Here is a 27,646-nt window from a genome sequence, read left to right on the forward strand (position 1 = left end):
TCTTCTCTTCTTCCTGCTTTCATTTTTATCTATTTCTTCCTTATTTCCTTCCTTATTTCCTTCCTTCCTTCCTTCCTTCCTTCCTTCCTTCCTCCCCTCCATCTCTTCCTCCCTCTTTTTTTCTCTTCCTCCTTCCTTCTCTCCTTCCCAGAAGCTCTCTTCCAACCATCTTTTTAAGGTATGGAATCCTGTGGAATCCGTGAAACTATCTTCAACTCAATCATGTAGTATAATATTGACATCTGTAGGGATTTGTATGCCAATACTCTACTGGATGGTGGTACCACCAAGTCACCAGGCATTGCTGACAAGATATAGAGGGAGATTGCAGCCCTAGTCCCCCGCACAATGAAAATCAAGATCATTGCCCCACCTGAGAGTAAATTCTCTGGATTCAAATTTCTATCCTGGCCTTCATCTCTGCCTTCTACCAGTCATGGATCAGTAAGTGGGAGTATGATAAATCAGGGCCCTCCATTGTCTACCATTAATGCTTCCATTGATTTTTTTGTTTTGTTTTGTTTTGTTTTTCCAAAGGGCACTGTGACATGATAATTACTCTCCCACAAAAAAAAGTGATGATAGCCATGGCTTTATCCATCTATCTATCTATCTATCTATCTATCTATCTATCTATCTATCTATCTATCTAATTATTTTGGTGCTTGGCTCAGGATCTAAAAACTACAATAGTTGAAGATGATGAGCACTCTAGAGGAAGACACACCCAAAATTCTACAGTGGGTTTTTAGGACTCTGATATACATGTATTTCATTCCAAATATTGTATGATGCATTGTTACAATTACTTGTCTTTATGAAGGCTGTTCTGCTCTACCCAAAGGAACATTTTAGCATAAATCTAGACCAGGGAGAAGAGGAGAAAAGGGGAGAGTAGAATTGCTATATGTGTAAATTATGTAATCCTTAAAAAATTAAAAAATTAAAAAAACTTTTCTGCATCTTCTGCCTTAATACTTGTTCCTTTTTAGAAAAAAAAATTGTCTGAGGTATAATTGCCCCAAAATATTCCTTCCTTTTCCCAACATAGATGTGAATGAAGACTTTAAGGTCTCCCTAGGAGGCTTTCCAGTTCAAATAAAAGTGTACAAGTTAAAGAAAAACACTTTAAATGGGTCACTAGATTGGTAGGTCATTTTACAGATAGTTTTGCCTAGATTTTAGCAAAGCACTTAAAGTTGCTCCTAATACTTTTATAAAAAACATGGAAAAGGTGACCTAGATTATAATATAGTTAAGCAGATTCAGAACTGATTGAAAGGTTAGCCTCAAAGTTAATTGTTAATTGTTTAATGGAAGTGTGGTGGGAGTTTCCAGGTATCATTTAACAGATGAGGAAACTGAGGCACACAGAGATTAAGCAATTCTCCTATGTTCACACAGTTAATAGTATCTGAGGCAGAATTTGAACTTGGGTCTTCTTGACTCCAAGTCAAGAAATGGATCTCTATCACTTTTCGAAGTCTCCTCAATGTATGCTTACTTTCTCATCATTTTCACTCTACTGGAAATTTGTTTTTTCTTTAACTCCAATAGGCAAATTTTTTGCCTAATCTTGTTGGGGACCAGGAATCCATCACAATTTTCTGCAGTCTCCTCACCACATCTCTCTCCCCTCTTAGATATTGTCTTCCTCCATTAGTAAGTTCCTTAAGGGAGGCAGTCTCTCTTGTTAGAATTTGTATCCCTGAGGTCCAGCACAGTGCCTGATATACAGTAAGGGCTCAATAAAGGCTTCATCTATCTACCCCAGTCCAGCACTCTATCCCTCTATCAACTAGTCCAACTCCTTTATTTTTCAGAGGAGGAAACCGAATAACAGAGAAGTTAGATGACTTCCTCAAGGGTCTGTGGGAATCTGTTTTTTGTTATTTGTTGTTCAGTCATTTCAGTTGTGTCCAGCTCTTCATGACTCCATTTGGGGTTTTCTCGGCAAAGACCCTGGAATGGTTAGCCATTTCCTTCTCCAGCTCATTTTATAGATGAAGAAACTGAGGCAAACAGGGTTAAGTGACTTGCCCAGATCACACAGAAAGTAAACATCTGAGACTAGATTTGAACTCAGGAAGATAAGTCTTGCCTCCAGGACTGGAACTCTATCCATTATGCCACCTAGATGCCCAGTGAGACTTGATCTGGATTTGCTCCAGGGTCCTCATTTTACCTTCTTGTCTGTTGAACTTAGCCTTCCCTCAGATCTTTTTTTTTTTTGGAGTGGATGGGGTGAATTTTTAGGGTCTTCACAAATCATCCCACTCCTGCTCAGAGCATTTTATACTCCTTTCCTAAAGTTCCCAACTCCAGTACTTAGCACAGCCTGCACATGGTAGGTACTTTATAAATATTGATTGGTCTATTACTCTATGAGAGGGGACATCAGGGTTCCCCTCAGGCTCCGACAGAGTTCATCCTTTCCAATGTATCCCTCCTCCAAAACTTTCCCAGAGTTCACTTTCCACAAAGGATGGGGACCCTCCAAAAAACTCCTGTTGGAGAAAAAACTGGTAGTCCCAAGCAGCTGCAGAGCAGCCCTTCTTGAGACTCCCCAATGCATTTCCCCTCCTCCACCTCTACTCTTTGCGCCCCCATCCCCCCATTTCTTTAACCCACAAAGATGCTGGTGGAGTTAGTAAGTGATTAGCATTCAGGAGATTGTCCTTAGGCTCCAGTTCACTGCTCTCTTGTTGGCCCATTGTGACTCCCAGCCCATTTGTCCTCATGAACCATTCATTCCCCCCTAATTGGATGGGATTGGATTTCACTGCCATTGTGGGAGGCATTCAAAGCTCCCAGGGGGGATAAGACCAAGGTCGGGGAGGTTTCCCCGGAGCCCAAAGTTTAGATTCTTGTCAAAGAAGCTTGTATCTTTCTACAGAAGCCCCTTACTGTTGGACCCACTTAAACCTCATTTGCAAGTCTGTCCTGCGTCTTGAAGATGCTGGGGAGGCTGCTTGGCCTAGGGAGGGCTGCTCCAATGGGGAGCCTGCCCTTTGCAGACTTCTGGATGGACGGATGTCTCTGACTGGTTTTGTCTCACAATAACTCCAGGGTTTATCTGGGTGCCTCTCAGCTCTCTGGTAGCCTTCCTTTAGACAATCTCTTCTTCCATAGCCACCATTCATTCTCTCAAACAAGTACTTACTGTGTCCCTGATGTTGATACAACTGGAGGTGTACCTAAGGCAGGAGATGAGGGCTTGGCACCAGGGTGCCTGATTTAGTGGGTGCCAGTAGTACTTGCAGAGCCTTGGCATACTGGATTCAGTATTTTCCCTGCCTATCCCTATTCTTTCTACAGCAGAGGCTTCTAGCCAGAGTCCTAGGGTCTCTTTCTCCTTTCTACACAGGACAGGGTTGCAGCTGGCACTCAGCTGAGAGGAGGGCCAGAGGTGTTGTTTGTCTTCTGTGTAATTTATGACGTTTGTCCAAGCCTCAAAAATTCCTAGTGATAGCCCTGGGAACAGCATTGGCTAAGTCCCCCAAAGGGATAGTCATTCATTTACTGCCCTTGAGTGGCAGAGGTAATCTTTAATGTTTTTTCCTACTCTCAAGATTCTTTAAAAATTTTTCTTCTTTAAAATTTAATTTATTTTTCTCAATTATATGTAACATGTTTTTTAAACATTTATTTTTTTAAATTATGAGTTCCAAATTTTTTATTTCCCTCCTCTTCCCCCACCTCGAGTAGGCAAGAAATTTGATAGATTATACATGAGAAGTCATATAAAACATAATTCCATATTAGGAATATTGCAAAAGAAAACAGACAAAATCCTCTCTCTCCCAATAAATAAATAAAGTATGCTTCAATCTGCATAAAGCATACTTTATTTATTTTTCATCATGAGTCCATTGGAATTGTCTTGGATTGTTGTACTGCTGAGAATAGCCAAGATATTCACACTTGATCATTGTACGATATTGCTGTTGCTGTGTATGCAACCAGGTTCTGCTCACTTCTGTTTGCATCAGTTTCATGCAGGTTTTTCCAGCTTTTTCTAAAAGAGTCCTGCTTGTCATTTCTTATAGCACAATAGTGTTCCAGCACAATCATATACCATAACTTGTCTGTCCATTCTTCAATTGATGGACATCCCTTCAATTTCCAATTCTTTGCCACTACAAAAAGAACTCCCATCAATACATTTGTACATATGGAACCTTTTCCTTTTTCTTTGATCTCTTTGAGATTCCCCTTCTAAATCTTAAAAGCATAGAATCTATCATAGATTACCTAGTTCATTCCTCCCATTTTTAAAAAATAAATGATGGAAATGAAATCCAGAGAGAGAGGAAACCACACAGGTAACTCTAACTGCTAATTTAAGGCTTGTAGGGCACTGTATATACATGATCTTATTTGATCTTCACAATAGCCTTTTGAGGTAAGTACCATAGATCCTATGTATCCCCAGTGTACAGGTAGTAAAACTGAGGCTGAGAGATTATTGTCTTGTGCAGAGTCACAGAGCTAGTGCCTCAAGTGGCAACTGAATCCAGGTTTCACTGACTCCAAGGCTGGCCTTTTCTGAGTTACATCACCTTGTAGGTAGTAGAATATTTTTTGAAACCTTCACCTTCTGTCTAAGAATCAATAAATGCTGCTTGCAAAGCAGAAAAGCAGTAAGGACTAGGCAATTGGAGTTAAGTGACTTGTCCAGAGGCACACAGCTAGGAATTTTCCAAGGTTAAATTTGAACCCAGGACCTACCATCACCAGGTCTAGTACTCTATCCACTGAGTCAGCTATTTCTGTAGTAGAGTATTTGAATCCCAAGCTTCAGATTCTAAATCTGGGGTCCTTCTATTATACATGAGATCTTTTACTATACCATACTACCTCAAAGTCAATTATTATTTTTAATTTTCACCTCTGATACAGTCAGGTACTACACTGTCCTCCTCTTTCTATACCCCATTTTTCCTTGCTCCTGGAAGGCTTTGTCATGTCTGTTATTAACCTGCTTGCTGACTCTGGATTTCAGTTTTCTCATTTGCAATTATAGAGAGATTGAAATAAATGTTCACTGAAATCTTTTCAATTTCTGATCATTCAGATATTCTAGTATTTTATGATATTAGTCTCCAGGTGAGTATCACTCACCTGGACTATAATGTCTCCTAACTGGTCTCTAGGTCTCTCTAGTCTCTCCCATCTCTATCCCACTTTCCACATAGCTGCCCAAATAATCTCCCTCGGGCACAGATCTAACTATAATGACCTTCTCAAGAAACTTCAAGGGATCCCTATTGTCTCGAGGATAAAATGCAAACTCCTCAGCCTGGCATTCCAGCTCATGCCCAGCTTGGCTCTAGCCCGCCTTGCCAGTCTGACTTCATATTACTCTCTTTCATCACTCCATGTGCCAGTCAAATTGAGCCATCAGAGATTACGCTGAGCTCATCCTGTGTTATTCATGCATTCACACAGGCTTTTCACAGTGCTTACAGTGCTCTTCCTTTTCATCTCGGCTTGGTGAATCCTTCTCCTTCTGGACCCACTTCAGACTGCCTTCTTGCTTCTATCTGGCCCATCTCTGTCCCAAGCTGAAAGTGCCCTCTCATCACACTATCCTTGTCTAGTTTCTGTCTCTCTTCTTTGTCCTCAGCACACGCTATTGTCATGACACGCAGAAAAAACCATGTTCTGGTTGGCAGGTAGGGTGTTCAGAGTTTATTACAGGCAGCTGGAGAATCACTCCTTCAGGACTGAATTCCAAGACAGTAATGAGTACTCTAGGGCAGCCCGGAATCAGGAAGACTCATCTTCCTGGGTTCAAATTCAGCCTCAGATACTGTGTGACTCTCAGAGAATCAACCTGACCTTGTTTGCCTCAGTTTCTTCATCTGTAAAATGAGCTGAAGAAGAAAATGGCAAACCACTCTAAGTAACTGTGAAGAAAACCCTAAATGGAGTCATAAAGAGTCAGACATGACTGAAATGAGTGAACAACAACCACAACCACACAGCACTTTAAGGTTGGCAAAGCACTTTATGGATTTATCTTATTCTCAAAACAACTCTGGGAGAGTTAGTCATGAATGTATTAGCGAAATCGTATTAGCGAAATTAGCTAAACAATTGTTCCTTATTTTTAAAAAGTTCTCTCTTTTTGGAGGGAGCAGTGGAAAGGTATAGATTGATAAATAAAGGTAAAGTAAAAACAAAACAAAACAAACAAACAAAAAACAACTTTGGGATCCTCATTTCACGGATAAGAAAATTAGAAAAGAGGTGAAATGACTTGCCTAGGGTCACATAGTTATGTCTCTGAGGGAGGATTTGAATTCAGATTTTCCTGACTCCAGGTCCAATGCTCTGTCTACTGTACCTACTAGATAACCTGAATCCTTTCATCTCTTGCCCCTTTCTCCACTTTGCCCATTTCTGAGTAATCCTTACCATATGAATTCCGAGTTATTTATAGAGAGTCACGACGGAAAATAAATCTCTTGCCATCATCATCCTCTTCCTCCTCCTCTTACTTCTCCTCCTCCTTTCTGTGATTTCATTGGCATTGGGTGCTCCTAATGAGGAAATGCCCTCAACTTGTGCAACAATTTATAATCTTAGGGAGTTGCCAAGATCCCTGAAAGGCTAAATCACTTGTCCAGGGTAACACAAGGACAAGATTTGACCCCAGGACTTCCTACTCCCTCAGCTCTTTATTTGCTATCTTGGGTTTAAATCCTAGACAATCAGGGTTAAGTGACTTCCCCAGAGTCACAAATGTAGGAAGTATCTGAGATCAACTTTTTTTCCAAGTTCATTTATTTAATTAATTTAGACGATTTTTCCATGGTTCCATGATACATGTTCTTTCCCTCCCCTCCTCCCACCTCCCTCCCATAGCCAAGGAGCAATTCCACTAGATTTTACATGTGTAAAGATCAAGACCTATTTCCATATTATTGATATTTGCTTTAGGGTGATCTTTAGAGTCTACATCCCCAATCATGTCCCCATCGATCCATGTGATCAAGCAGTTGCTTTTCTTCTGTGTTTCTGCTCCCACAGTTCTTCCTCTGGACGTGGATTGCATCTTTCTCATAAGTCCCTCAGAGCTGTCCTGGATCATTGCATTGTTGCTAGTAGAGAAGTCCATTACATTAGATTGTGCCACAGTGTATCTGTCTCTGTGTATGAGGTTCTCCTGGTTCTGCTCCTTTCACTCTGCATCAATTCCTGGAGGTCTTTCCAGTTCACATGGAATTCCTCCAGTTCTTTATTCCTTTCAGCACAATAGTATCCCATCACCAACAGATACCACAATTGGTTCAGTCATTCCCCAATCAAAGGGCATCCCCTCATTTTCCAATTTTTTGCCACCACAAAGAGCACAGCTATAAATATTTTTGTACAAGTCTTTTTCTTTATTATCTCTTTGGGGGTACAAGCCCAGCAGTGGTATGGCTGGGTCAAAGGGCAGGCAGTCTTTGAGCATAGTTCCAAATTGCCATCCAGAATGATTGGATCAATTCATAACTCCACCAGCAATGCATTAATGTCCCAGTTTTGCCACATCCCCTACAACATTTATCACTCTCCCCTTCTATCATTTTAGCCAATCTGCTAGGGGTGAGGTGGTAATCTGAGGTCAAATTTGAAACCACATCCTCCAAACCCCAGGCCTGGCCACTCTACCCATTGATCTACCTAGCTGCCTCTCAATTTCTTCCCTTAAGTTCTGTTCCATTTTTGCGGTGGAGGGGCCAACTTAACATAGGAACCTTGAGTGAAGCTCTCTAAATAGCAAGTGGGAATGGGGAGTAAAATTCCCATTGACTGTTCTGCATTCTCAGCAGCATATTCCATCAGTTCCCACTGGGCAGGAAGGGTGACTCCTTTGCTTTCCAACTTCCATCATCTATACCTGGCATTTGCTGAATCCTAGATGAAGGAGGAGCTAGTCGGCTGAGCTTGAGCACATGGTGACCAGCTTGTTTTCCTCTGTTGAACACAAAGTAGATGTTCTTCCCAGTTTCCTCTTCCCAGAAGTCTCTAAAAACAAGTTTGCAAAGATGTCACCAATTGTTGAACTTTTAGACAGAATATATTCACCATTTCTGAAGCTTGATATCTCTGTGACAGGTAGGATTCTTTGGGCAGGAATCTGGGGGCCAAGAGCTATGTAGTTATGGGCAATCTAAAAATAGTATGACTCTTAGTCATCTCTATTTCCTTTGTCACCATCCTACTGCTGTCACCACAAAAGAGGATTGTACAACAGGACTTGGGACAATTCTGTTTTTAGGTTGCCATGATTAAAGATTTCTCACTGAATGGACAGCCTAGTTGTGATGAGCTCCTCTATATTTGGATGGTCATAATCTGTGAATGGGACCTTGGGCGATGCCGTAAATTAATGCTAACCCACAAAGTTTTGGTTTGTCTCAGTGGAATGAATTTCTGCATTGACGAAATGGTGTTGTCTTATTCTTTTGGGAATGCTCTAAGGTTGTGAGTCATGGAATGTTCTAGTCTCCAAAGGTTGAAAAGTGCCGATCATTTAATGTTCTTGTCCCAGACCTTGAGATCTTGAGCTGTCACATGTGTAAGTGTCAATCACCTTCAGATCCTAGATACTCTTTCCACTCTAGGTTTTGGGTGAAGGCTGTTTCTTAGTTCCTTGAGGTCATTCTTCCCTCAGTCTCCTTCCTTGGTTCATCATCCATATTGCATCCTGTAGTCATGGGTGTACTCCAAGGCTCTGTCTTAAATCCCCTTCTATTCTCTCTCTACACGCTTTCTCTTGATGACTTCACCAATTTCCATGGACTTAATCCTAATAGCTATGCAGACAATTCCCCAATCTTTATATTTAGACCTAGCCTCTTTTTTTAGCTCTGGACCCTCAACATTAACAGACTTTGAGAGATTTTCTTCTAGGTGGAGACATCTCAAACTCAACATTTCTAAAATAGAACTCATGTCTCCTACTACACTTTTTCCCCCCTGAATTTCCCATTAATTTTTTTTTAAACTAATTTCCCATTAATTTTGAGAGTATAGCCATCTTCCTTATCATCCAGGTTTGCCACCTCAGGGCCATCCTCAACACTTCCTTCTTTCACTGCACATATCTTAAGGTTTGCCAGATCTTCTCATATCTAAGGATGTGTGACCTCCACCCTCCTAGGTCAGACCTCTCATTTAGACTATAGCCTCCTAATTGGAACCCTGCCCACTCCAATTCAATATTCTGAATCAGCCTCCACAGAGAGCCCCAAAATAATCTTCTTTGGGCACAGTTTTGATTATGTCAATCTCTTGCTTACTCTTCTTTGAAAATATTACTGCCGTAAAACATTTAAGATGACAAAATAAGAGAGATTTCACTTTGGGGGAGTTAGGTATTTAAAAAAAAATTTAAAACAAGCCATAAATTACTTATCTACATATTTTGTATGAAAATTATGGTCATATAATTGAACAATTCAACAAGCATTTATAAAGTGTCTACTATGTGCCAGGCCCTCTGTTAAATGCTGGGACTATAAAGACATATGAATCAATCCTTATTCTTAAGGAGCTTCCATTCTATTGAGGTCATTCATTCATTCATTCATTCATCCAACAAGCATTTATTAAGCACCTATTATGTGCCAGGCAGGCATTGTGCTAGGGACTTGGAACACAAAGTCAAAAATCAAAAACAAAAAACCCAATGCCACAGCCCCTGCCCACTTACATCCTTTTGGGAATCTCACAGGCCTTTGATGTACTCAAGTTGCTTGTTGAACTCAGCTCTCATCTTGATTGTATCATCTGAGGACTAGGCATCTACTCCAGTTATGTACTGAGCCATGATCAGGACCTTGGGCTCCGCAGGGCTTTGCTGATGAAGTGTAAGTTCTTCCTGGCCCCTCTAAGCTGGGAGAGTCTTGAAGTAAGGACCCAGTGATGGATGAAGGACCAGCTCAGCTAAGTATGGACATTTTTATCACTGGGTTGGCTGCAAGAGAATGGTTTTTTATCTCTTTTTGGGCAACAGCACAGCCTCCAAGACCATCTGCTTGGTCACAGTGTGGCTATGATCTGCATCTAGGGAGAGGTCCTGCAACAATGACATTATAACCTTCAAAATCATTAGAGCATCATTCTTATTCATTATCTGATGGTCTTAGGATCACAGGATGCTAACTTTTAAAGCTTAGAAGCTCTTGAGTCAATGCCTTCATTTTATAGATCAGGAAACTGAGATTATTTTGTGATGAAGTATAGTCACCCAGCTAATAAATGTCTCATGTGGACAAGGATGTTTTGAAGTCAACTTGAACTGGCTGATGAGAGTTGAATGGAAATAGCAACAAAGGCTATAACACAGAGGTTGCTTTATCATTCTGTTGATTAGCTAGGTTTAAAAAAGTGATGGAGAGAATGTTAAAACAGATTAAACTTCAAAATATGTTGCATGTTCTATTTTTGGGGGGGGGGAGCTGTTTGTTAAACATTTCCTAATACACTCTTGAAGAAGAGATTTGAACCCAGGTCTTCCTGACTCAAACTCAGCACTTTATCTACTACTTTATTAGACTGTAAACTTGAAGGCAGGTATCTGATCTTATCCTTTTCTGTATTCCCCTATGGTGCTAGTTGGGCAGGTAGGTGATGAAGTGGAGTCAGGAAGTCCTGAGTTTTCAAATCTGGCCTCAGACACCTTCTAGCTATGTTACGTTGGGCAAATCATTTAACCCTAATTGCCTAGCTCTTACCACACTTCTTCCTTGAAATCCATACTTAGTTTTGATTCCATAACAGAAGATAAATGATAAATGTTTTAAGAAAAAGAAGACATAAGTTCAAATCCAGCTTTGGACACAGTATCTGTGTGACCCTGGGCAAGCTCTGTTTGCCTCGGTTTCCTCATATGTAAAATGAGTTGGAGAAGGAAATGGCAAACCACTTTAGCATCTTTGCCAACAAAACCCCAAAAGGGGTCACAAAGAGTTGGAAAATGAAAAAATGACTAAACAACATTGTTTTCTTGGTTCTAATTATTGTACTTTGTATTAGTTCATGTGAGCCTTCTCTTGCATCTCTGTATTTGTCTTATCATTCCTTTATGCCCCAATAATATTTCATAATACTCATGTGGGCCACAATGTGTTTTATCATTCTCCATACATAATTTTTTCAGAATTGTCCTGGGTCATTGTATTGTTGAGAAGAACTAAGTCATTCACAGTTGTTTGCTGTATAATATTTCTGTTACTGTGTACAATGTTCTCCTGGTTCTGCTTATTTCACTCTGCATCAGTTCATGTAGATCCTTCCAGCTTTTTTTCCCTAAAATCATTCTACTCTTCATTTCTTATAGCACAATAGTACTCCATCATCACCATATACCATAATTTGTTCAGCCATTCCCCAGTTGGTGGACATTCCCTCATTTTCCAATTCTTTGCCACCACAAAGAGAGCTGCTATAAATATATTTGTATAAGTAGGTCCTTTCTCCTCTTTAAAAAATTTCCTTAGGATACAGACCTAGTAGTGGCATTACTGGATCAAAGGGTATGTACAGTTTCATAACCCTTTGGACATAGTTCCAAATTGCCCTCCAGAATGGCTGGACCAGTTCACAACTCCACCGACAATGTATTAGTGTTCCAATTTTGCCACATCCTCTCCATTTGTCATTTTCCTTTACTGTCATACTGGCCAATGTGCTAGGTGCTGGGTGTGTGATGAACCTCAGAGTTGTTTTAATTTGCATTTCTCCAATCAAGAGAGATCTAGACCATTTTTATATGATAATTGATAATTTTGATTTCTTCATCTGAAAATTTCTTGTTCATATCCTTTGACCATTTGTCAATTGGGGAATGGCTTGTATGCTTATAAATTTAACTTATTGAGAAACTAGAGCTTTATCAGAGAAATTTGTTTAAAAAAATTTCCCCCAGTTTGTTGTTTTCCTTTTGATCTTGGGTACTTTAGTTTTGCTTGTTCAAAGCCTTTTAAATTTAATATAATCAAAATGGTTCATTTTATATCTCGTTATGTTCTCTGTCTCTTATTTGGTTATAAATTCTTCTCTTCTCCATAGATATGTCAGGCAAACTATTCCATGTTCCCCTAATTTGCTTTTGGCATCACTCTTTATATCTAAATCATATACCCATCTTGACCTTATCTTAGTATAGGGTGTGAGATATTGGTCTAAACCTAGTTTCTGCCATACTGTTTTCCAGTTTTCCCACCAGTTTTCCTTGGGGTAAGCTGGGATCATTGGGTTTATCAAACACTAGTTTGTTATGGTCATTTATCCCTGTATACTGTATGTCTCATTGACCCACAATTCTATTTTTTAGCCAGGTCCAGACTTGTTTTGATGATGACTGCTTTATAGTATAGTTTGAGATCTGGTGCTGTTAGGTCACCTTCCTTCACATTTCCCTCCATTAATTTCCTTCATATTCTTGACCTATTGTTCTTCCAGATGAATTTTGCTATTATTTTTTCTAGTTCTATAAAATAAATTTTTGGTTATTTGATTGGTATAGCACTGAGTAGGTAAATCAATTTAAATAGAATTGTCATTTTTATTATATTAGCTCAGTATACTCATGAGTAATTAATACTTTTCCAGTTGTTTAGATCTGAATTTAGTTGTGTGCTTTGCAATCATGTTCCTATAATTCTTGTATTTGTCTTGGCAAGTATACTCTCTGGAGATTTGGGGGTTTATAAAGCATCTTTCTTATAACATCCCTGTGAAGCAAATAGTAGCAGCATCATTATCCCTATATGGAGGGATAATGGAATCTCAAGGTGATGGAGGGACTTTCTGGTGGTCACACAGATTTAATGTGTCAGTTCTGAGAGTTCAAATGCCCCTTGGGGCAGTCAGTTGGATGAAGCCTATACACCCCTTCTAGAAGCATGTTCTTAAACATAAAAGAAAACCCATGGGATTATGAAGGAAGCCAAAGGTTGGTGAAAAGAAGAATGTGACTTTTTTTTTCCTATCTGAATTCATGGATCTCTTGAAATTTATCTAAGAATATGATTTCCCCAGAGCAGCTAGGTGGCTCAGTGGATTGAAAGTCAGAGACAGGAGGTCCTGGGTTCAAATCTGACTTCAGACCCTTCCTAGTTATGTGGCCCTGGACAAGTCACTTAACCGTCATTGCCTAGTGTAAGGGTTAAAATTAAGACTGGACTAAATTTATGAGAAATGGGGTTGCTGAAATTAATTACTCAAGTCAGAATGATTTGTTTATGGTAGTTTATTTACAAAAGGAAAAAGAACGAAAGGAAAAGAGTAAGGATAATGAGAGAGAGAGAGAGAGTAGTGTAGATAATTACTCCTTCCCTATTCAAAACAGGCAGGGCTTTAGAGGCCCTGCAAAGGGGGGCTCAGAGGTAAACTAAGCAAGGGTTCCAGCCATGAGGCTTTCTCCAAAACAGGGGCCTCTTCAAAGGCTTGTCTCTCCAGAAAGTCAGGAAAGAAGTCAGCCTTTTCACTCACCCATGTGGTAGTTCAAAGGGAGAGATTCAAGTATAGCCTCATCAATCCCAGGTCCATGAAGCAGATCTTTCATCAGCCTCCAATTTGAACTCCAACTGCAACTTGAAGTCTGAACTCCAAACTCCAAAGAAATCCCCCTCACAGGAAGTTGAAGCTGCTTTTAAAGATGCTTCTTTGCATTCCTTCCTGTGCATTCCTTCCACTTTATGTGGATCAATTGTAGCTTTAGCTTTGCTTAGGACTGCCCAGGGGGCAGTCAGTCATTTTTGATTCGTCACCCACTTTAGCACACATAGGTCACAGACCTTCCCCACTTAAGGATAAAATGAGTGTATACACCTCTGGTGATTAAATCTAAAAATAAGCAAGGGAGAGTTAATCCTAGTTTCACAATCCCCCCCTGTGATCCTTTGGGAGACTAGTCTCCCCAATGGATCATTTGACATAATCATCTTGTACCCCTAAAAATCTTCTAACTATAGGTGCATACAACATTGTACCAAGAGAAAACTACAATAGTTAGAGATAAGAGGGAAAAAGAGGAGAGAGAAAGCAAAACCAATGTTTGCTAGGCACATTGACAAGCCAATTAGGGGGCAGTCCCCTTTGGCATAAGAGTTTGCATTCAGAATAACTGTTCGAACCCCTTTCAGTTCAATCAATTGCACCCCAAAGTTCATTCTGGATCTTCTTGATACAGTGTAGGTTTCTACAGGCATCTTTCATCAAACAGTTCATTTTCTGGATTCAAGGAGTTAGCAAGCTTCTTTTCCTGAAATTTTTCTCAAACAAAATTTTAAATCTTGGATTTTTATGAAAATATATGCAGTAGCCCTTACTGTTCTTCTGCCTTGGAACCAATACGCAGTATTGATTCTAAGATAGAAGGTAAGGATTTAAAAAAAGAATATGATGCCCCTAGACCTCTGACTGAGAATCTCTAGACTAGATGCTATCTATGACTCCTTTCAGCTCTTTATCCAATGAAAGCACAGGATTGAATTTTTCCTTTCACATCAGGTAGGAAGCAAATGCCACAGGTGGTTTATTGCCATCATTCTTCCTGGAAAGGAAGATGGTAGTATTTGGATAGGGAGCCAGAGAAACTGCCAGGGAGCCTGAGGGTAGGTATGGGTCAAGTCCATGTACACTTCTTGTGGGTCTGAGGACGTAACCAAACTGACTGATGATGTCAGAGCCAAAAAGGACCCTTGGTCACCATCTAGCTTACTCCCACCCCCATTTGATTCACAATAATGTTAGGTGCCAGGAAAGAAAAGTAACTTGTCCAATGTCACATGGCAAGGCTAAATCTCTATTCCTGGAGCAGGGTGCCTCATTCCTGATATTCATCCCTAGTCCCTTCATCTCTCCCCAATGACTGACCATCACATTAAGAACACTAGATAAAGAGTCAGAAAATTGATGCTCAAATCTCAGCTTTTTCTTAACCTGTGTCCTTGGGCAAATGCCTTAACCTCTCTGTAAAACGAAGGGATTGGCCTAGAGGATCTCTGAGCTCTTCTATCTCTAAAATCTTAGGAAGCTATGAGGGCAGGAAATGTGTGGAAATCAGTTGCCCTGGCCTGCCATCGTCCACCAGGGCACCTCTCCATCTCTCCTGCCCTCTCCAGCACTGGCGGGGGGGGGGGGTAGGGGCTTGGGCCGCTGTCACAGATTTGCCAGGGTGGGCTTTTGTTGTCTCCTCTTGGCTGTGAACACCCCCTTCCCCTGCCCCCACCTTGTCTGCGGTCACTTTTGCTCATTTCTCTTGGGATCTGTCTGGAAAGAGGAGAAGAAAGGCTTCCCCTGTGGGGCCCATCTCTTTTCAGCCAGCCTTTATTGAATTTGACCTCCATTTTCCCCCCCTTCTCCAAACAGGAGAACACCATTTATCTTGGGCTCGAAGTTACAGAGGAGGCCTTGGAGGGGGTTTCCTTTTCTCTTTTCCCAGCTGCATTAGTTGACACACGGTCCATCTGCTTTTGGCCTCCTTGCCGGTCTTCTCCCCCAGCAGGCCATAAAGTATCCACAGCTGTGTCCTTTATTACCCTTCCCATTCTAAGCTCCACAAGAGGAAGCCTGAAATATATTACAGCCATTACCTTTGTCAAAAAGGGGACAATTTTAAAACATTTTAGCTTTTCACTGGGAAAGCCAACAGAACAAAGGACGTGCTATCATTTTATTGTAAATGCTTTTAAAATGTGGGTCACTTGGCCATTATTAGCCCAAAGGATAGAATGGTTCAAAGTCTGAAAATGGGGTTTGGCCAATGGCTGATTTTCTTTTTCTTTTTCGAAGTTCATCTTTTAAAATATGCTAATTGATACCAAATTGAAGGACAGAGAAATAACAACGTCCTGAAGCCACTGACCACCAATCAATAGTGATGAGTTACAAGATAGGAGTAGCAGAACTGGAACTAGGATAGGGCAACTAGGGCTGCATCCCAGGACATGGAAATTTAGAGAGGGCTTGATGGTGCTTGCATTCCTTCAGAAATGGTTGGGCCTAGGTAGGAGGAGTGGTTAGTTAAAATAGGAAGCTACCAGATGATGCATTTCCTCTCTTGACAGCTATACTTCAGGTTAGTTCCTTCTGACTTTCCCCAAGTGTCCTTTGATCTGGTATTTCCCTCTAACCCACTCAATCAATAAACATTTATTCATTTCATGACATACCCCAAAGCATGGTTTTATGGTGTTTGCCCAGGGCAGCAGAACTGATAGCTATGGCTCTGGTCAGCAGCAAGCCTGATCAATTCTAGCTTTTACTTAGTAGCTGTATGACCTGGAACAAGTCCCTTCACCTCAGTATTCCAAGCTGCACAATGGACTGGTTGATCTCTGAGTTTCCATCTGCTCTTCTTCTATCATTCTACTTGAGGATGCATATAGGGGGGCCCTTCACCCTCTACTTAAAACCAGGCACCCGTACCTCCAACTTCTATAAGCTACAAAAATACCTTTCGTTGGTTATGGAGCCATAGCTCTGTGGCTACACGAAAGGCATCCACTTTCTGTTGGTCTTGAGGTATAAGGATGACCACAAGCCCCAGAGCTTCCTAGGCAAGCAAGAATGGGGCTGTCTCCCATTTGAAACACCTTTGGCTTTGTGAGATCTAAAAAGGCTACTGCTATCTCCCCCTCTCCTGGGCACCTGAATATTAAAGTAGTGGCTATCAGAACACTTATAGCCAAACAGTGACCTAGGTGGACAGTCCACCCGGGGCAGAGTTGCCCACTGGAAATGAGACCACCCTACTCAAAGAAGAGCCACTTGGCATCGATTGGGCTGTATGGGCTTAATGAAGGTGAAATGTAAATGAGCTAATGAGCAACCCTACTGCAAATGCCCCAGAGAGGTTTGAGGCAATCATTCTGTGATTCTTTATTGCTGCCTATTCTGAACCTGATTTGTGTTTGTGCTCTGGTTATCTCTTTTTCCCTTCTACTGGCTCTCATATTTTTTCCATTCTCATTTGGGAGAACTCCTTATACCAGTCAACAGAATTGTTCCTTAGAAATCTGATAAGGAATTGAGGCACCAGTGGCACTGTTAAGGAGTTCGGGGTAGCTAGGGAGCTCAATGATTACAGAGCTAGACTTGGAGTTGGGAAATCCAGGGTTCAAATATGGTCTCAGATACTTCCTAGTTGTGTGACCCTGGGCAAGTCACTTAACCCCAATTGCCTGCCCCTTACTGCTCTTCTACTTTGGAACTGATACTTAATATTGAGTATAAGACAGAAGGCAAGAGTCTTTAAAAATAAAATAAAAATAAAAGCAATGAACCTTAAGGGTAGGCTGAAAAAGGACAGAGATTGGTAAAAGTCATCAGCCCCTATGACTGGTAATTCAGTGAATAGAGCGCTGGGCCTGGAGTCAGGAAGACCAGTTCAAATCTAAAATCAGACATTTCCTAGTAGTGTGATCCTGGGCATCTTAACCTCTGTCTGTCTCATTTTCTTCAACTGCAAAATAGGATAACAATAGCACCTACAAATGAGATATTTATAAAGTGCTTAGCATAGTCCTTCAAACATAGTAGGCATTTATTAAGTCCTTCCCTCATTCCTTCCTTCCTTCCTTCCTTCCTTCCTTCCTTCCTTCCTTCCTTCCTACCTTCCCTGTTGCCTCAGCCCAACTGTACCTGGCCATCCCCCATGCTAGACTAAGAAGTCTTTCCAAATTCTTCTCTGTGGTTGATGCCAGGATCATAGGCTAGGCTTGCCAGCTTGTACTGATCTGAGTTTTTAAAGCACATTGTCTAGCACACATTGTCTTGCTTGTGCATTGCCTCATTTACCCCCATAAGGTTGAAAGTCCTTAAGTAAGGAGAGGAATTGCTTTCTTTTCTTTGTACGCCAAGCATTGATCTCAAGTGGGCCAAGCTGCCTGCTTGATCAATATTTTATTGAATGGCAAATGGCGATGGATTAATCAACTTGAAGTGGATATAGAGAAAAGCACATAACCAGATTATGTATGGTCTATTCAGGATCTGATAATTTTCAGATAAATTTCAGAAAAATCTCATGATTTTCCCCATTCCATGAGCCTGGACCACCAACTGTACTTTTTCTTGCTACAAGAAGAGAAATCGAAAGCAACAGAAAGTCCTACAAGGCTGGCTGGACTATTGATCTGACTCAGTATAGAATTTCTTTCTTTCTTTTTTTTTTTTGTTAGAATCAATACTATGTTTTGGTTCCGAGGCAGCAGAGTTGTAAGAGCTAGGCAATGGGGGCTAAGTGACTTGCACAGGCCAGATTTGAACCCAAGTTCTCTGTCTTTAGGCCTGGCTCTCAATCCACTGAGCCACCTAGCTGTCCCTGACTTTCTTTAAAAAAAAACATTTTTTTAAGAAAATGTTCAGTTCCCCCAAATTCTCCCTCTCTTCAGGCCCTTCCCCACCCATTGAGAAGGCAAGCAATATAATAACCTATTAGACATACTAAGTCATGCAAAACATATTTCCATAGTCCCCACGTCAGCATGGACTTTCTCATGGTGATGGGTGATAGCTGAGCAATCGTCTAGTATGTTCGACACCAGCTACATCGCCAGCCAAGTGGTGTAGCGGATAGTGCTGGGTCTGCAGTTAGGAAGATATAAATTCAAATCTGGCCTCAGACACTCTCTAGCTGTGAGACTGTGGGCAAGGCACTTCCTCTGTTGGCCTCAGTTTCCTCATTTATCAAATGAACTGGAGAAGGAAATGGCAAACCCCTCTAGGATCTTTGCTAAGAAAAACCCAAAGGAGTTATGCCTGAAATGACTTAACAATAGGACATGCCCTGTCCCAGATGCTGGGAATACAAAGACAAAAATAAGACTCCCCCTTTTCCCCCCTGCCCCAAACCTTTCTTTCTCAGAGGTCCTTCCCGTGTGAACAGCTTAGGCGCTTATCCAGAAAGGGGTCTCCACTGTGGTAACATCTCTGTAAGCTCTGGATTCTCAGCTCCATCAGCTCCATCTTTTTCATCTCTAACTTGGATGAAGATGTACTCCCCAAACTGGGGGATGCCTCGTAGCTGGGAGGCAAAGTCAGGACCACAGGCGAGTTAGCATCTAAAAAGCTTGTCTCACTAGGTCAGAACCAACCAGCAGAAAGTGGATAGGGATAAATGAATAATGCTCCATTTCCTCTCTGTCTCTTGAAGCTCCTGGCTCCATTCAAGCCTGGGTTCAAGTCCAACCTCCTACCAGAGATTCTGATTCCTGATTCCCCTTGGTATTAGTTCCACGCCCCCTCCACCATTTTTTAATCTATCAATTAATAGCATATATTGTTATAGCATATAGATAGCATATATTGTTACATATATTTAATATATATTATATGAATATATTATATAATATTAAAATATATTAATGTAGTATATACTATATATTGCACATATATAAAACCACAATATATGAAATATATTGTATAGATATTAATTTATCTATTTTTATCTCGCTATCAGTATTGCAGATATATCCCATATTCACTCATCTCTGAACATGTTTTATGCTCCTAAGCTCCCTTGGGGCAGGAATCATTTCAGTTTTGTCTTTGTATCTCCAGCACCTATTATAGTGCCTAGTACATAGTAGGTACTTAAATAAAATAAGTAGGTACTTAAGTAAAAATAAGCTTAAATGCTATTTGTACTTACATGTTAAAAAAATCAATTGCACAAGAAGAGGCTGATGATGTGGGTAAAATTTGAGATTTTAGCTATAACTCAGCATGAATGCATTAGATGGCAGGTCCCTGGCCTTCCCTCTTCTCCCCCCAGAAGGGATGAGGGCTGCATTCGGAGAACAGCAACCTTCGGAACAAAGGAAGGGACGGCTCCACTCTACCCGGCCCTTCAGGCTGGGTCTGTGTGGCGTCCTGTGTTTCCAGGTTAGAGCTCATGCAGAGGAAAGTGACCCAGATGCTGATGGATCTTGACAGCATGCCATATGAGGAATGGGGAAAGGAGATTTAACCTGAAAAAGAGAATACTCGGGAGGAACATAATGACTTTCTTCAAATATTTGAAGGGCCACCATGCAGAAGAGGATTAGTTTGATACTGGTCTGAACTGGATCCCACCGGTAGAGTGGGAAGGAGGCCAATTTCGGCTTGGGACCATCCAATGGTCTCCATTTTTGATAAGTCCTCCTTTTCAGTCAAATATTTTTGAGGATGCAATCTTCAATATATACATTTGCCAGTTTATAAACGAAGTCTGTGTACTACTGTACTATTAATTGTGTAATTATAAAATTTGCACAAAAATAGAAATTAAGAAAGATGGTGTATGACCCTGGGCAAGTCACTTTAAAGCCACAAGTGGTCTTTACCACTCTTTGGCCTTGGAACCTATTTTTTGTATTGATTCTAAGACAGAAGGTGAGGGTTTAAATGAAAAGAAAGGAGATGAAGATGAACTGTTTGATCCTAGAAGCAATAGAGACCCTGGAGTTTGAGGGGAATGACCGTGCATTTTAGGAGAATCACTTTGGCAGCTAAGTGGAAGATGGAGTGGAATGGAGGGGGGGAACTAGAAGCAGGGAGATGAGTTAGAAGATTGCAATAGAGAGGGATGGTCAGGGCCTGAACTATGGCAACGATCGTGAGAGTTAGCAAAGGGGACTGAAACGAGATAATGTGAAGGTAAAATTGACCAAGTCCTTGGCTGATTGGATATACGAGGTGACAGAGGGGGAGGGCTTGACAATGACATTGGGGTTGAGAAGCTGGGTGTTTGGGGGCTCTGGGGGCAACTAAGGAATTCTGGAGGAGGGGTGGTTTGGGGGAAAAGATAATGGAATGAGACTTGAGAACCAGACTACAATCCATCCATTGAGTGATTCATTGTGTCTCATCCAAAATTAAGGGGGACTCGTTCCTTGGTTGCTGCACCCAGATGCAAAACTCACTCTCAAGAGGTATCTATTGCTGTCTTTCATAAGGTGATTTAGAGACAGAATTTTCCCATTGCTATCTGCACAGCTACTCTGATAGCTAATCTAGGTTTGATTAACATCAGGCTTGGTGGGGGGGGGGGACTGGGAGCTTGCACATCAATGGGTGTAAGAAGGGAAGCTTATACAGCGGTGACAGTGAACCTTTTTGGAGACCAGGTTCCCAAACTGCAACCCTCACAGCCCCATGCCTTACTCTAGACAGGGGAGGGAGGAAGTGCTCCCATTGGGCTGCTGGGCAGAGGGGCAGGTTGTGTGAGAAATGTCCTCAAGAATGTGTGGAGAGGTGGGGAAAGAGCAGTCCCCTCTGGCACGTGTGCCATAGGTTCGCCAACAGTAAAGAGCAGTCCCCTCTGGCACGTGTGCCATAGGTTCGCCAACAGTAAAGAGCAGTCCTCTCTGGCCTGTGTGCCATAGGTTCGCCAACAGTAAAGAGTAGTCCCCTCTGGCACGTGTGCCATAGGTTCGCCAACACGACGGCACCATAAGGGTAGGTGTGGTTGTGTTGGAGACAAGCTCTATCTATACTTGGCCAGCAGGACAAAAGTGGTTTGAAACTTGGGGACTCCAAACTCCATTTCTTAATAAGAATAGAACATGTCACCTTATAAAAGGGGGGGGGGCTTTTTCACTGGAGGGGCTCAAGCTGGAAATGCAAGATCTTCTCCCAGGAGGGTGCAGGTGGGATTCATGGAGGTGGCAGCCATCCCTGTGGCCTCTTCCAAGCTCGAGAACTTTTGGCTTTAGTGCGTGAGTACCGACGACAGTCATCCATAAAGAAAAACACGATGGCCAAGCTGAATCAACCCCAATGTTTTATTTAATTTAAAGTTTTAAAAGGCAGTGGTTAAGCACATTATCTATATATGTATAAAAAGGAAACCAAACTCCTTTTGACTTGATCTAGCAGGCCTCTCATTCTATGACATGATTCGTTTTCTACCCTTCAGTCCTAAAATCCTGACACACTCTAAAAATAAAAATGAACATCCCTAATAAAATTAGCAGTAACCAACAACTGTGTGGTCTTATTCTTTTTTGATTTTTTAAATATATAAAGTTACCATGAACAACCTGATTATGTACGGTAATGAATGGATCTCTAGAGACACATAGACACACAGAGAGGTGGCCCCCGACGGACGGAGATACCATTTAGACCCAAGCCCTTGGCTTCCTCAGCCGCCGAAGTTGGTCTCTCCTACCCTGCCCACCCCTCCTTGAGCAGCTGTCCTTGCCAGAGCCCCCCGGCCTGCAGCCACTTCTGGGGAGACGGGCCCCTCTTCCCGGCCTCCTGATGTGGGACTCAGAATGCACATTCCCCATAGGGGCAATACTATAGATCTCAGCTAGGAACTATTCTATGATTATGTACAATACATCAGGGACACTGTAGGTTAAATAGATTTGGGGGGATTAAATAGGGGGGTTTTTTAGGCTGGTCGGGGAACCTAACCACCATGCATAATGACCAGGCTATGGGAAATTGCATTCTGAGTTACAAACAAAGGGCTTAGAGAATGCACGCTGGGGGCTGTCTCTGTGTGCAAGCTGCGTGCATGTGTGTATACATAGATATTCATATGATAAGATTTAAATAGAATTGAGACATGATAAGTGGTGAGATGGTCCTGGGGTCATGGAGCAGTTTCTCTGGCTTTGCCTAGTCAGTCATGATCTGAGACACGTAACATGATTCAGTCGTCATCGGATGCCATCTTTCGGAGGAGCGTGGAAGGGGGCAGTTAGTTGTCCAACTGCCTGGATGGACACCACCATCTATTTTTTTTTTAAAACTAGGGGGTGTCAGCAGACCGAATGTCCTGGGCAGCCCGTCAGTCCCAGCCCGATGAAACACAATGACTTTTTTTGTCCCTAAACATCCCCCCCACCCCCCTCCCCCCCAGCCCTTGGGGAAGCTGCCCTCCATTGACATTCTGTCCCCATGCCTCCGTTTTGATATTGCAAATCCCCCAGAATCATCCCTTTTAGTATCCCAACTGAAGAAGTAAACCAGTTAATGTGCTTCCAGCCAAAGCAAGGGCCTAGATGTTGGAGAGAAAAGATTCCCCCTGGGGCTACAGAGAAAGATGCTGATAAAAGCGATATTGAGAGTGAAGCAGGTGATTCTTTCAGTCGGAGTCAGAGTCAGAGCTGTTCTCCTGGGTGACGTGGTACCGGCAAAGGGTTTCCTCCAAAGGAGCCATTGTCCCATCTGGCCTCACACCCATGGGTTTAATCACCTCCTCTCTGGAAGAAGGAAAGAAAAGAAAGAGGGGGAAAAAGCATTCACCAGCATCTCCTGCTTGCTTTCGCGTGGGTGCACGCCCATACACGCACCCGCACACACAGCCACCCCCTGCCCCCCAAATCCACATCCTTTCAAAAAAAAAGAAAAAAAAATCTTTAAAACCAAAGTGTTTCCTGAAGCTCTCTCTGTGTGTTTGGAACAAGAAAGATGAAAGGGGTGCTGGAAGGGGGGCGAAAAAGGGAGGGAGATAAAAGGCTTCATTCACAGAGGCCAAACCTCCTAAGCCAATTAAGAGGCATGAAAAGTCAGGGCCTAAATGAGCTCTGGACAAGGGGCAGGTCTCTTCTATTTGGAGTAAAAAGCCATCTCCATTTTCCCTTTGTTTTGAGGTGGGGGAAAAGGTGGGGGGGCGGTTAAAGTTTCACCTGTCCCTCATGAACCAAGCACACCATTAAGTGGGGGCAACTGAAACATTTATTCATTTAGTGAGATACATCAGCATTTCCCTCTGTCCAGCCTCTTGTGGTGCTGAAGTACCTGTTGAATTAGGCCCTTTTCCCCTGCTTACTGGGTCTTTTCACCCTCCTCCTCCTCCTCTTTTTTTTTCCCTCCTTTAAACAAGATTGCTTTTATTTGTGGCAGTTTAATTATGGGATTGACAGCCATTTTAATCTCTTCAAAGCTCCCCAGTGGCCTCTTCAGGGCTAATCCAATTATATCTACTCCACAAGTTACAGCCTCATCTAAAGATGATTAATTATTGATTAAGCCAATCAAAAAGTATTAGGAAAGATTTATTTAATCCTTTCATATGCTCTTATTTATTACACGGAGATTATGGCAAAGAGAGTGCTGAGCTAACCAATTCAGGTCCTTTCTCTACTTAGAAAATCAGCAACATTTCCTACAATTCCCTCCAAATGCCTGAAAGCTGCTGAACACCCAGCCAAAAACCCCAAATCCCAAACCAACCCCCAAAACCCCAAAACCATGTTTATAACCAGAAACTGCATGGTAGCGGCTGAAATGATGGGGAAAGATTCAGAATGGAAAGGAAGGAACCTCGCAAGAAACTTCCCTTGGCCCAATCGTGCTCGTCTTGAGATTGGACAAGAGGAAGGTTCCCACTTGGCCAAGCACTGGCTGGTGGAATGGTGTGGTGCAGACACAGCAGGAGCCCGGTCCAGCGACAAGTTAAGTCCGGCTTGTCACCTGTCAGCTACCCCAACAGAAATGCCACAAGGCAACTGCCCATAACCCAGAGGCTGATTCTATCAATCTGAAAAGCAACTTGACCAATACCAATAGCTAAGTCCAGCTAGGTTAAAGGCTCCGACCATATGGAAGAACATTTTAATGACTCCTCAAAACAAGATTCCCAGGGGAGGCAAAAGGGACTAGGCAGGAGATGATTAAGGGGGGACTGACTACCTTCACGTGTGGAAGCTAGAACCAGAGACTGGACTAGAGCTTCCTAGATCTGGTCTAGCGAGTATTCTTGTTCAGGTACTACACTTGGTCATAGCCAAAAGGCCAAGAAGCGATGGACATTCTTATTCATGTATGGGCTCGGCGAGTCTGAAAGGATTCCCCTTGAATCATTCGAAGATTCAAGATCTCACCCTTGTGGCTGCTGCTCTTCTCAGGCTTCGTTTCTCTCATCCACTCTGCCACAGCCAACTGGTGGCCATCCTCTTCTGCTCTTTCCTCTTCTCTGGGTTTTCATGATCCTGTTCTGTTTTCCTGGTTGGACTGATCTTTCTCAGGTTCTTTGGAGAATCATTCTGCTTTCTCTGTACAAGCATGCCTAAGCACTCTGTCGTGGGCCCTCTCTTCTCACTGTACTCTCTGAGGGAGATTTTCAGCTTTCATGGATTCCACTATTAGCTCTGTGCTGGTGACTCCCAAGGCTCTCTCCTAAACTCCACTCCTGTATCTCCAACGATCTGGGAGACATTTCAACTAGAAAGTACCAGAGGCATTTCAAACCCAACATATCTAAAAGAAAATTAATTCCCCTTCTTCCAAATGTCCTCATTTCTGTCAAGGGTACCTCCATTCTTCTAGTCACTCAGATCTGCATCCTTTCTTTTCTATTCCCTCTTGTGGTGTCTCTTCCACCAAATCCAATCAGTTGACAGATGCTCTCTGTTCTGCTCTCCTCAACATTTCTCCCACACTCATCTCTCCATAGCAAACAATGACCATCCTAGTTCAGGCCGTCATTGCCTCTGGAGTGGACTACTGCAATAGCCTTCCAGCTGGTATCTCTGCCTTGTCTTTCTCTATCTCATTTTGTACTCTGTGCTTCCATCAAAGCAACAGGAGCGAGGTGGTGCAGCAGATAATGTGCTGGGCCCAGAGTCTAGAAGGACCAAATTAAAATCATGCCTCACACGTCCCAGATGTGTGACTGAACAAGTTCCTTCACTTCTACTTGCCTCAGTTCCTCATCTGTAAAATGGGGATGATAATAGCATCTGCTTCCCATAACCGCTGTGGGGTTAACATTAGATATTTTAAAATGTTTTACAAACTTTAAATCACCAAATAAATGCTAGCTATTATTATTTTCCTAAAAGTATTTGTCTGTTATTTCATTTCTCATGAAGAATCAATAGCTCCCTCTTGCCTCTAGGATAACTACAACTCTTCTGTCTGGTACTGGGCATCCTTTCCAATATGGCTCCAGACTAGCTTTCCAGCCTGATTTTGCACAACTTCCCTCCCCTCATTCTAGGCTCCAACCAATCTGGCAAATACTTGCTCCCCATCCCCCACCACACACTAGTGCTTGTGGAATCTCTTCAAGGGTTTGCTCAAGGGCCATCTCTCTGGAGAGGCCTTCTTATTCCTCCAGTTGTCAGCCCTCCTTCTCTGAAGATCATTCTGCATTGACTTTGTAGGTAAACTGCACACAAAGGCTGGTCTCAAAGCAAGGAAGTCCTGGGTTCATGGCCCACCTTGACACACTGGCTGTGATCCTGGGCAAATCACTTCACTTCTCATTGATTTAGGCAGCTAAGCCTCTACACTGGAGAGAAGGTGCCAACCTATACTGGTAAAAGGAGCTCCCTTACCTGGGAATTCCCCGTGCCAATGAAATTAAAAGTCTAAGTCCTAACATCCTCCCATATTTTTTTACCTGGGAACAGGTTAGATGCCTCCCTCGTAAAATGTAAGCTTCTTGGGAACAGGAACTGCCTTACTCTTGGATTTATATTCCTGGCACCAGGTGCACAGAAGGCACTTAATTGTCACGGTTCGGTGAATAATGGAACTGCACGGTTATTAGGTGGGAATACGGATTTGCTTTGAGGCTATCTTTGTGGAACACTTTTTAAAAAGTCCAGATACTAAGCCCAGGTTCCTTCATCAGGACATGCAGATCCCCAGGAATTGAGAAGCATTCTGCCGGGGCAGCTAGCTAGCCCAGTGGAGACGGCCGGGAGGACCTGGGTTCAAGTCTGGTCTCAGATATTTTCTAGCTGCGTGACCCGGGCAAGTCACTCTTCTGCCTTGGAATTGATACGTAGCATGAGACAGAAGGTCGGGGCTTTAAAAAATAAAGAATTGTGCCTATTGGTCCCCATTCACATGAAGAAGTCCCGTCCTCTCACAGCTGATGACGGTCGGGGCTCGCTCTCAAGACCGCCCCCTCCCACATGGTGAACATCGGGGAAGCTCCCCTATGGGCAGGCAAGCGTAAGAAACACATTACTTGATGGATTTTTAATTCTCGGCAAGGGGCATCGGAGAAGGCTAATATAGCAAAATTCAGGCTTCTCATGATTAAGATCTTCACGTATCGATAACTGTCTCATCCAATTCATTTTAAGCAAAGCTAAGGGAAGAGCTCCCTTTTCTTAATTACAAAGGAAATGCCTGCCGTTTGGGTTCCAAAATGTCTCCTCTCGGGGGTACTCAGCAAAGCCCAAGAAAAGTATTCCTAGTAATCCAGGGGCAGGGAAAAGAGGGAAACCTCTTCCATGCTTGTTTTATGCCCTCCGATTTTGACAGATACTTTTTCTTAAGCAACTTTTCCTTCTTTAAACCCTTACTTTTTGTTTTAGTGGCAACTCTAAGGTAGAAGGGTAAGCAACTGGGCTTAACCGACTTGCTTAGGGTCGCATAGTTAGGAAGTGTCGGAGGTAAAATTTTAACCCAAGTCGTCTTGGCTTGGTGGCTCTACCCACTGAACCATCTACCTACCACCCCTTCTCGAGCATCTTCTCCCTAGTGCTGGTGGCCTCTAAGATCCCCTCCAGCTCTACATCTACGGCCTTAGGATCCTTTGGTCTGGTGAGCCCCAGAACTTCTGCAAATCCTGACGTTCAGACTTGAGAACAATGGCAAGAAGGGAAAAGGGAAGTCATCGTTTGGCTGCCCTCCATCCGAAATGATTTTAACTTTTGATCGTTTCCGTATAAAT

General features: G+C 42.4%; 1 protein-coding gene across 2 annotated transcripts in view; it reads right to left on the reverse strand.

Moving 5' to 3' along the window:
* Positions 1-22,913: 22,913 nt before the first annotated feature.
* Positions 22,914-27,646, reverse strand: part of RIC8B (RIC8 guanine nucleotide exchange factor B) — a 104,619-nt gene continuing 99,886 nt past the window's right edge. The window contains exon 10 of one of the 2 annotated variants that reach the window (XM_044679482.1): positions 22,914-23,213. In XM_044679482.1, the coding sequence (XP_044535417.1) occupies positions 23,096-23,213 (118 nt within the window). In that variant the 3' untranslated portion in view covers positions 22,914-23,095. The remainder of the gene's footprint in view (positions 23,214-27,646) is intronic. The other variant, XM_044679484.1, reaches the window with a different exon arrangement.

Source organism: Gracilinanus agilis, chromosome 5, assembly GCF_016433145.1.
Source record: "Gracilinanus agilis isolate LMUSP501 chromosome 5, AgileGrace, whole genome shotgun sequence".
In the NCBI taxonomy this organism is placed as follows: Eukaryota; Metazoa; Chordata; class Mammalia; order Didelphimorphia; family Didelphidae; genus Gracilinanus; species Gracilinanus agilis.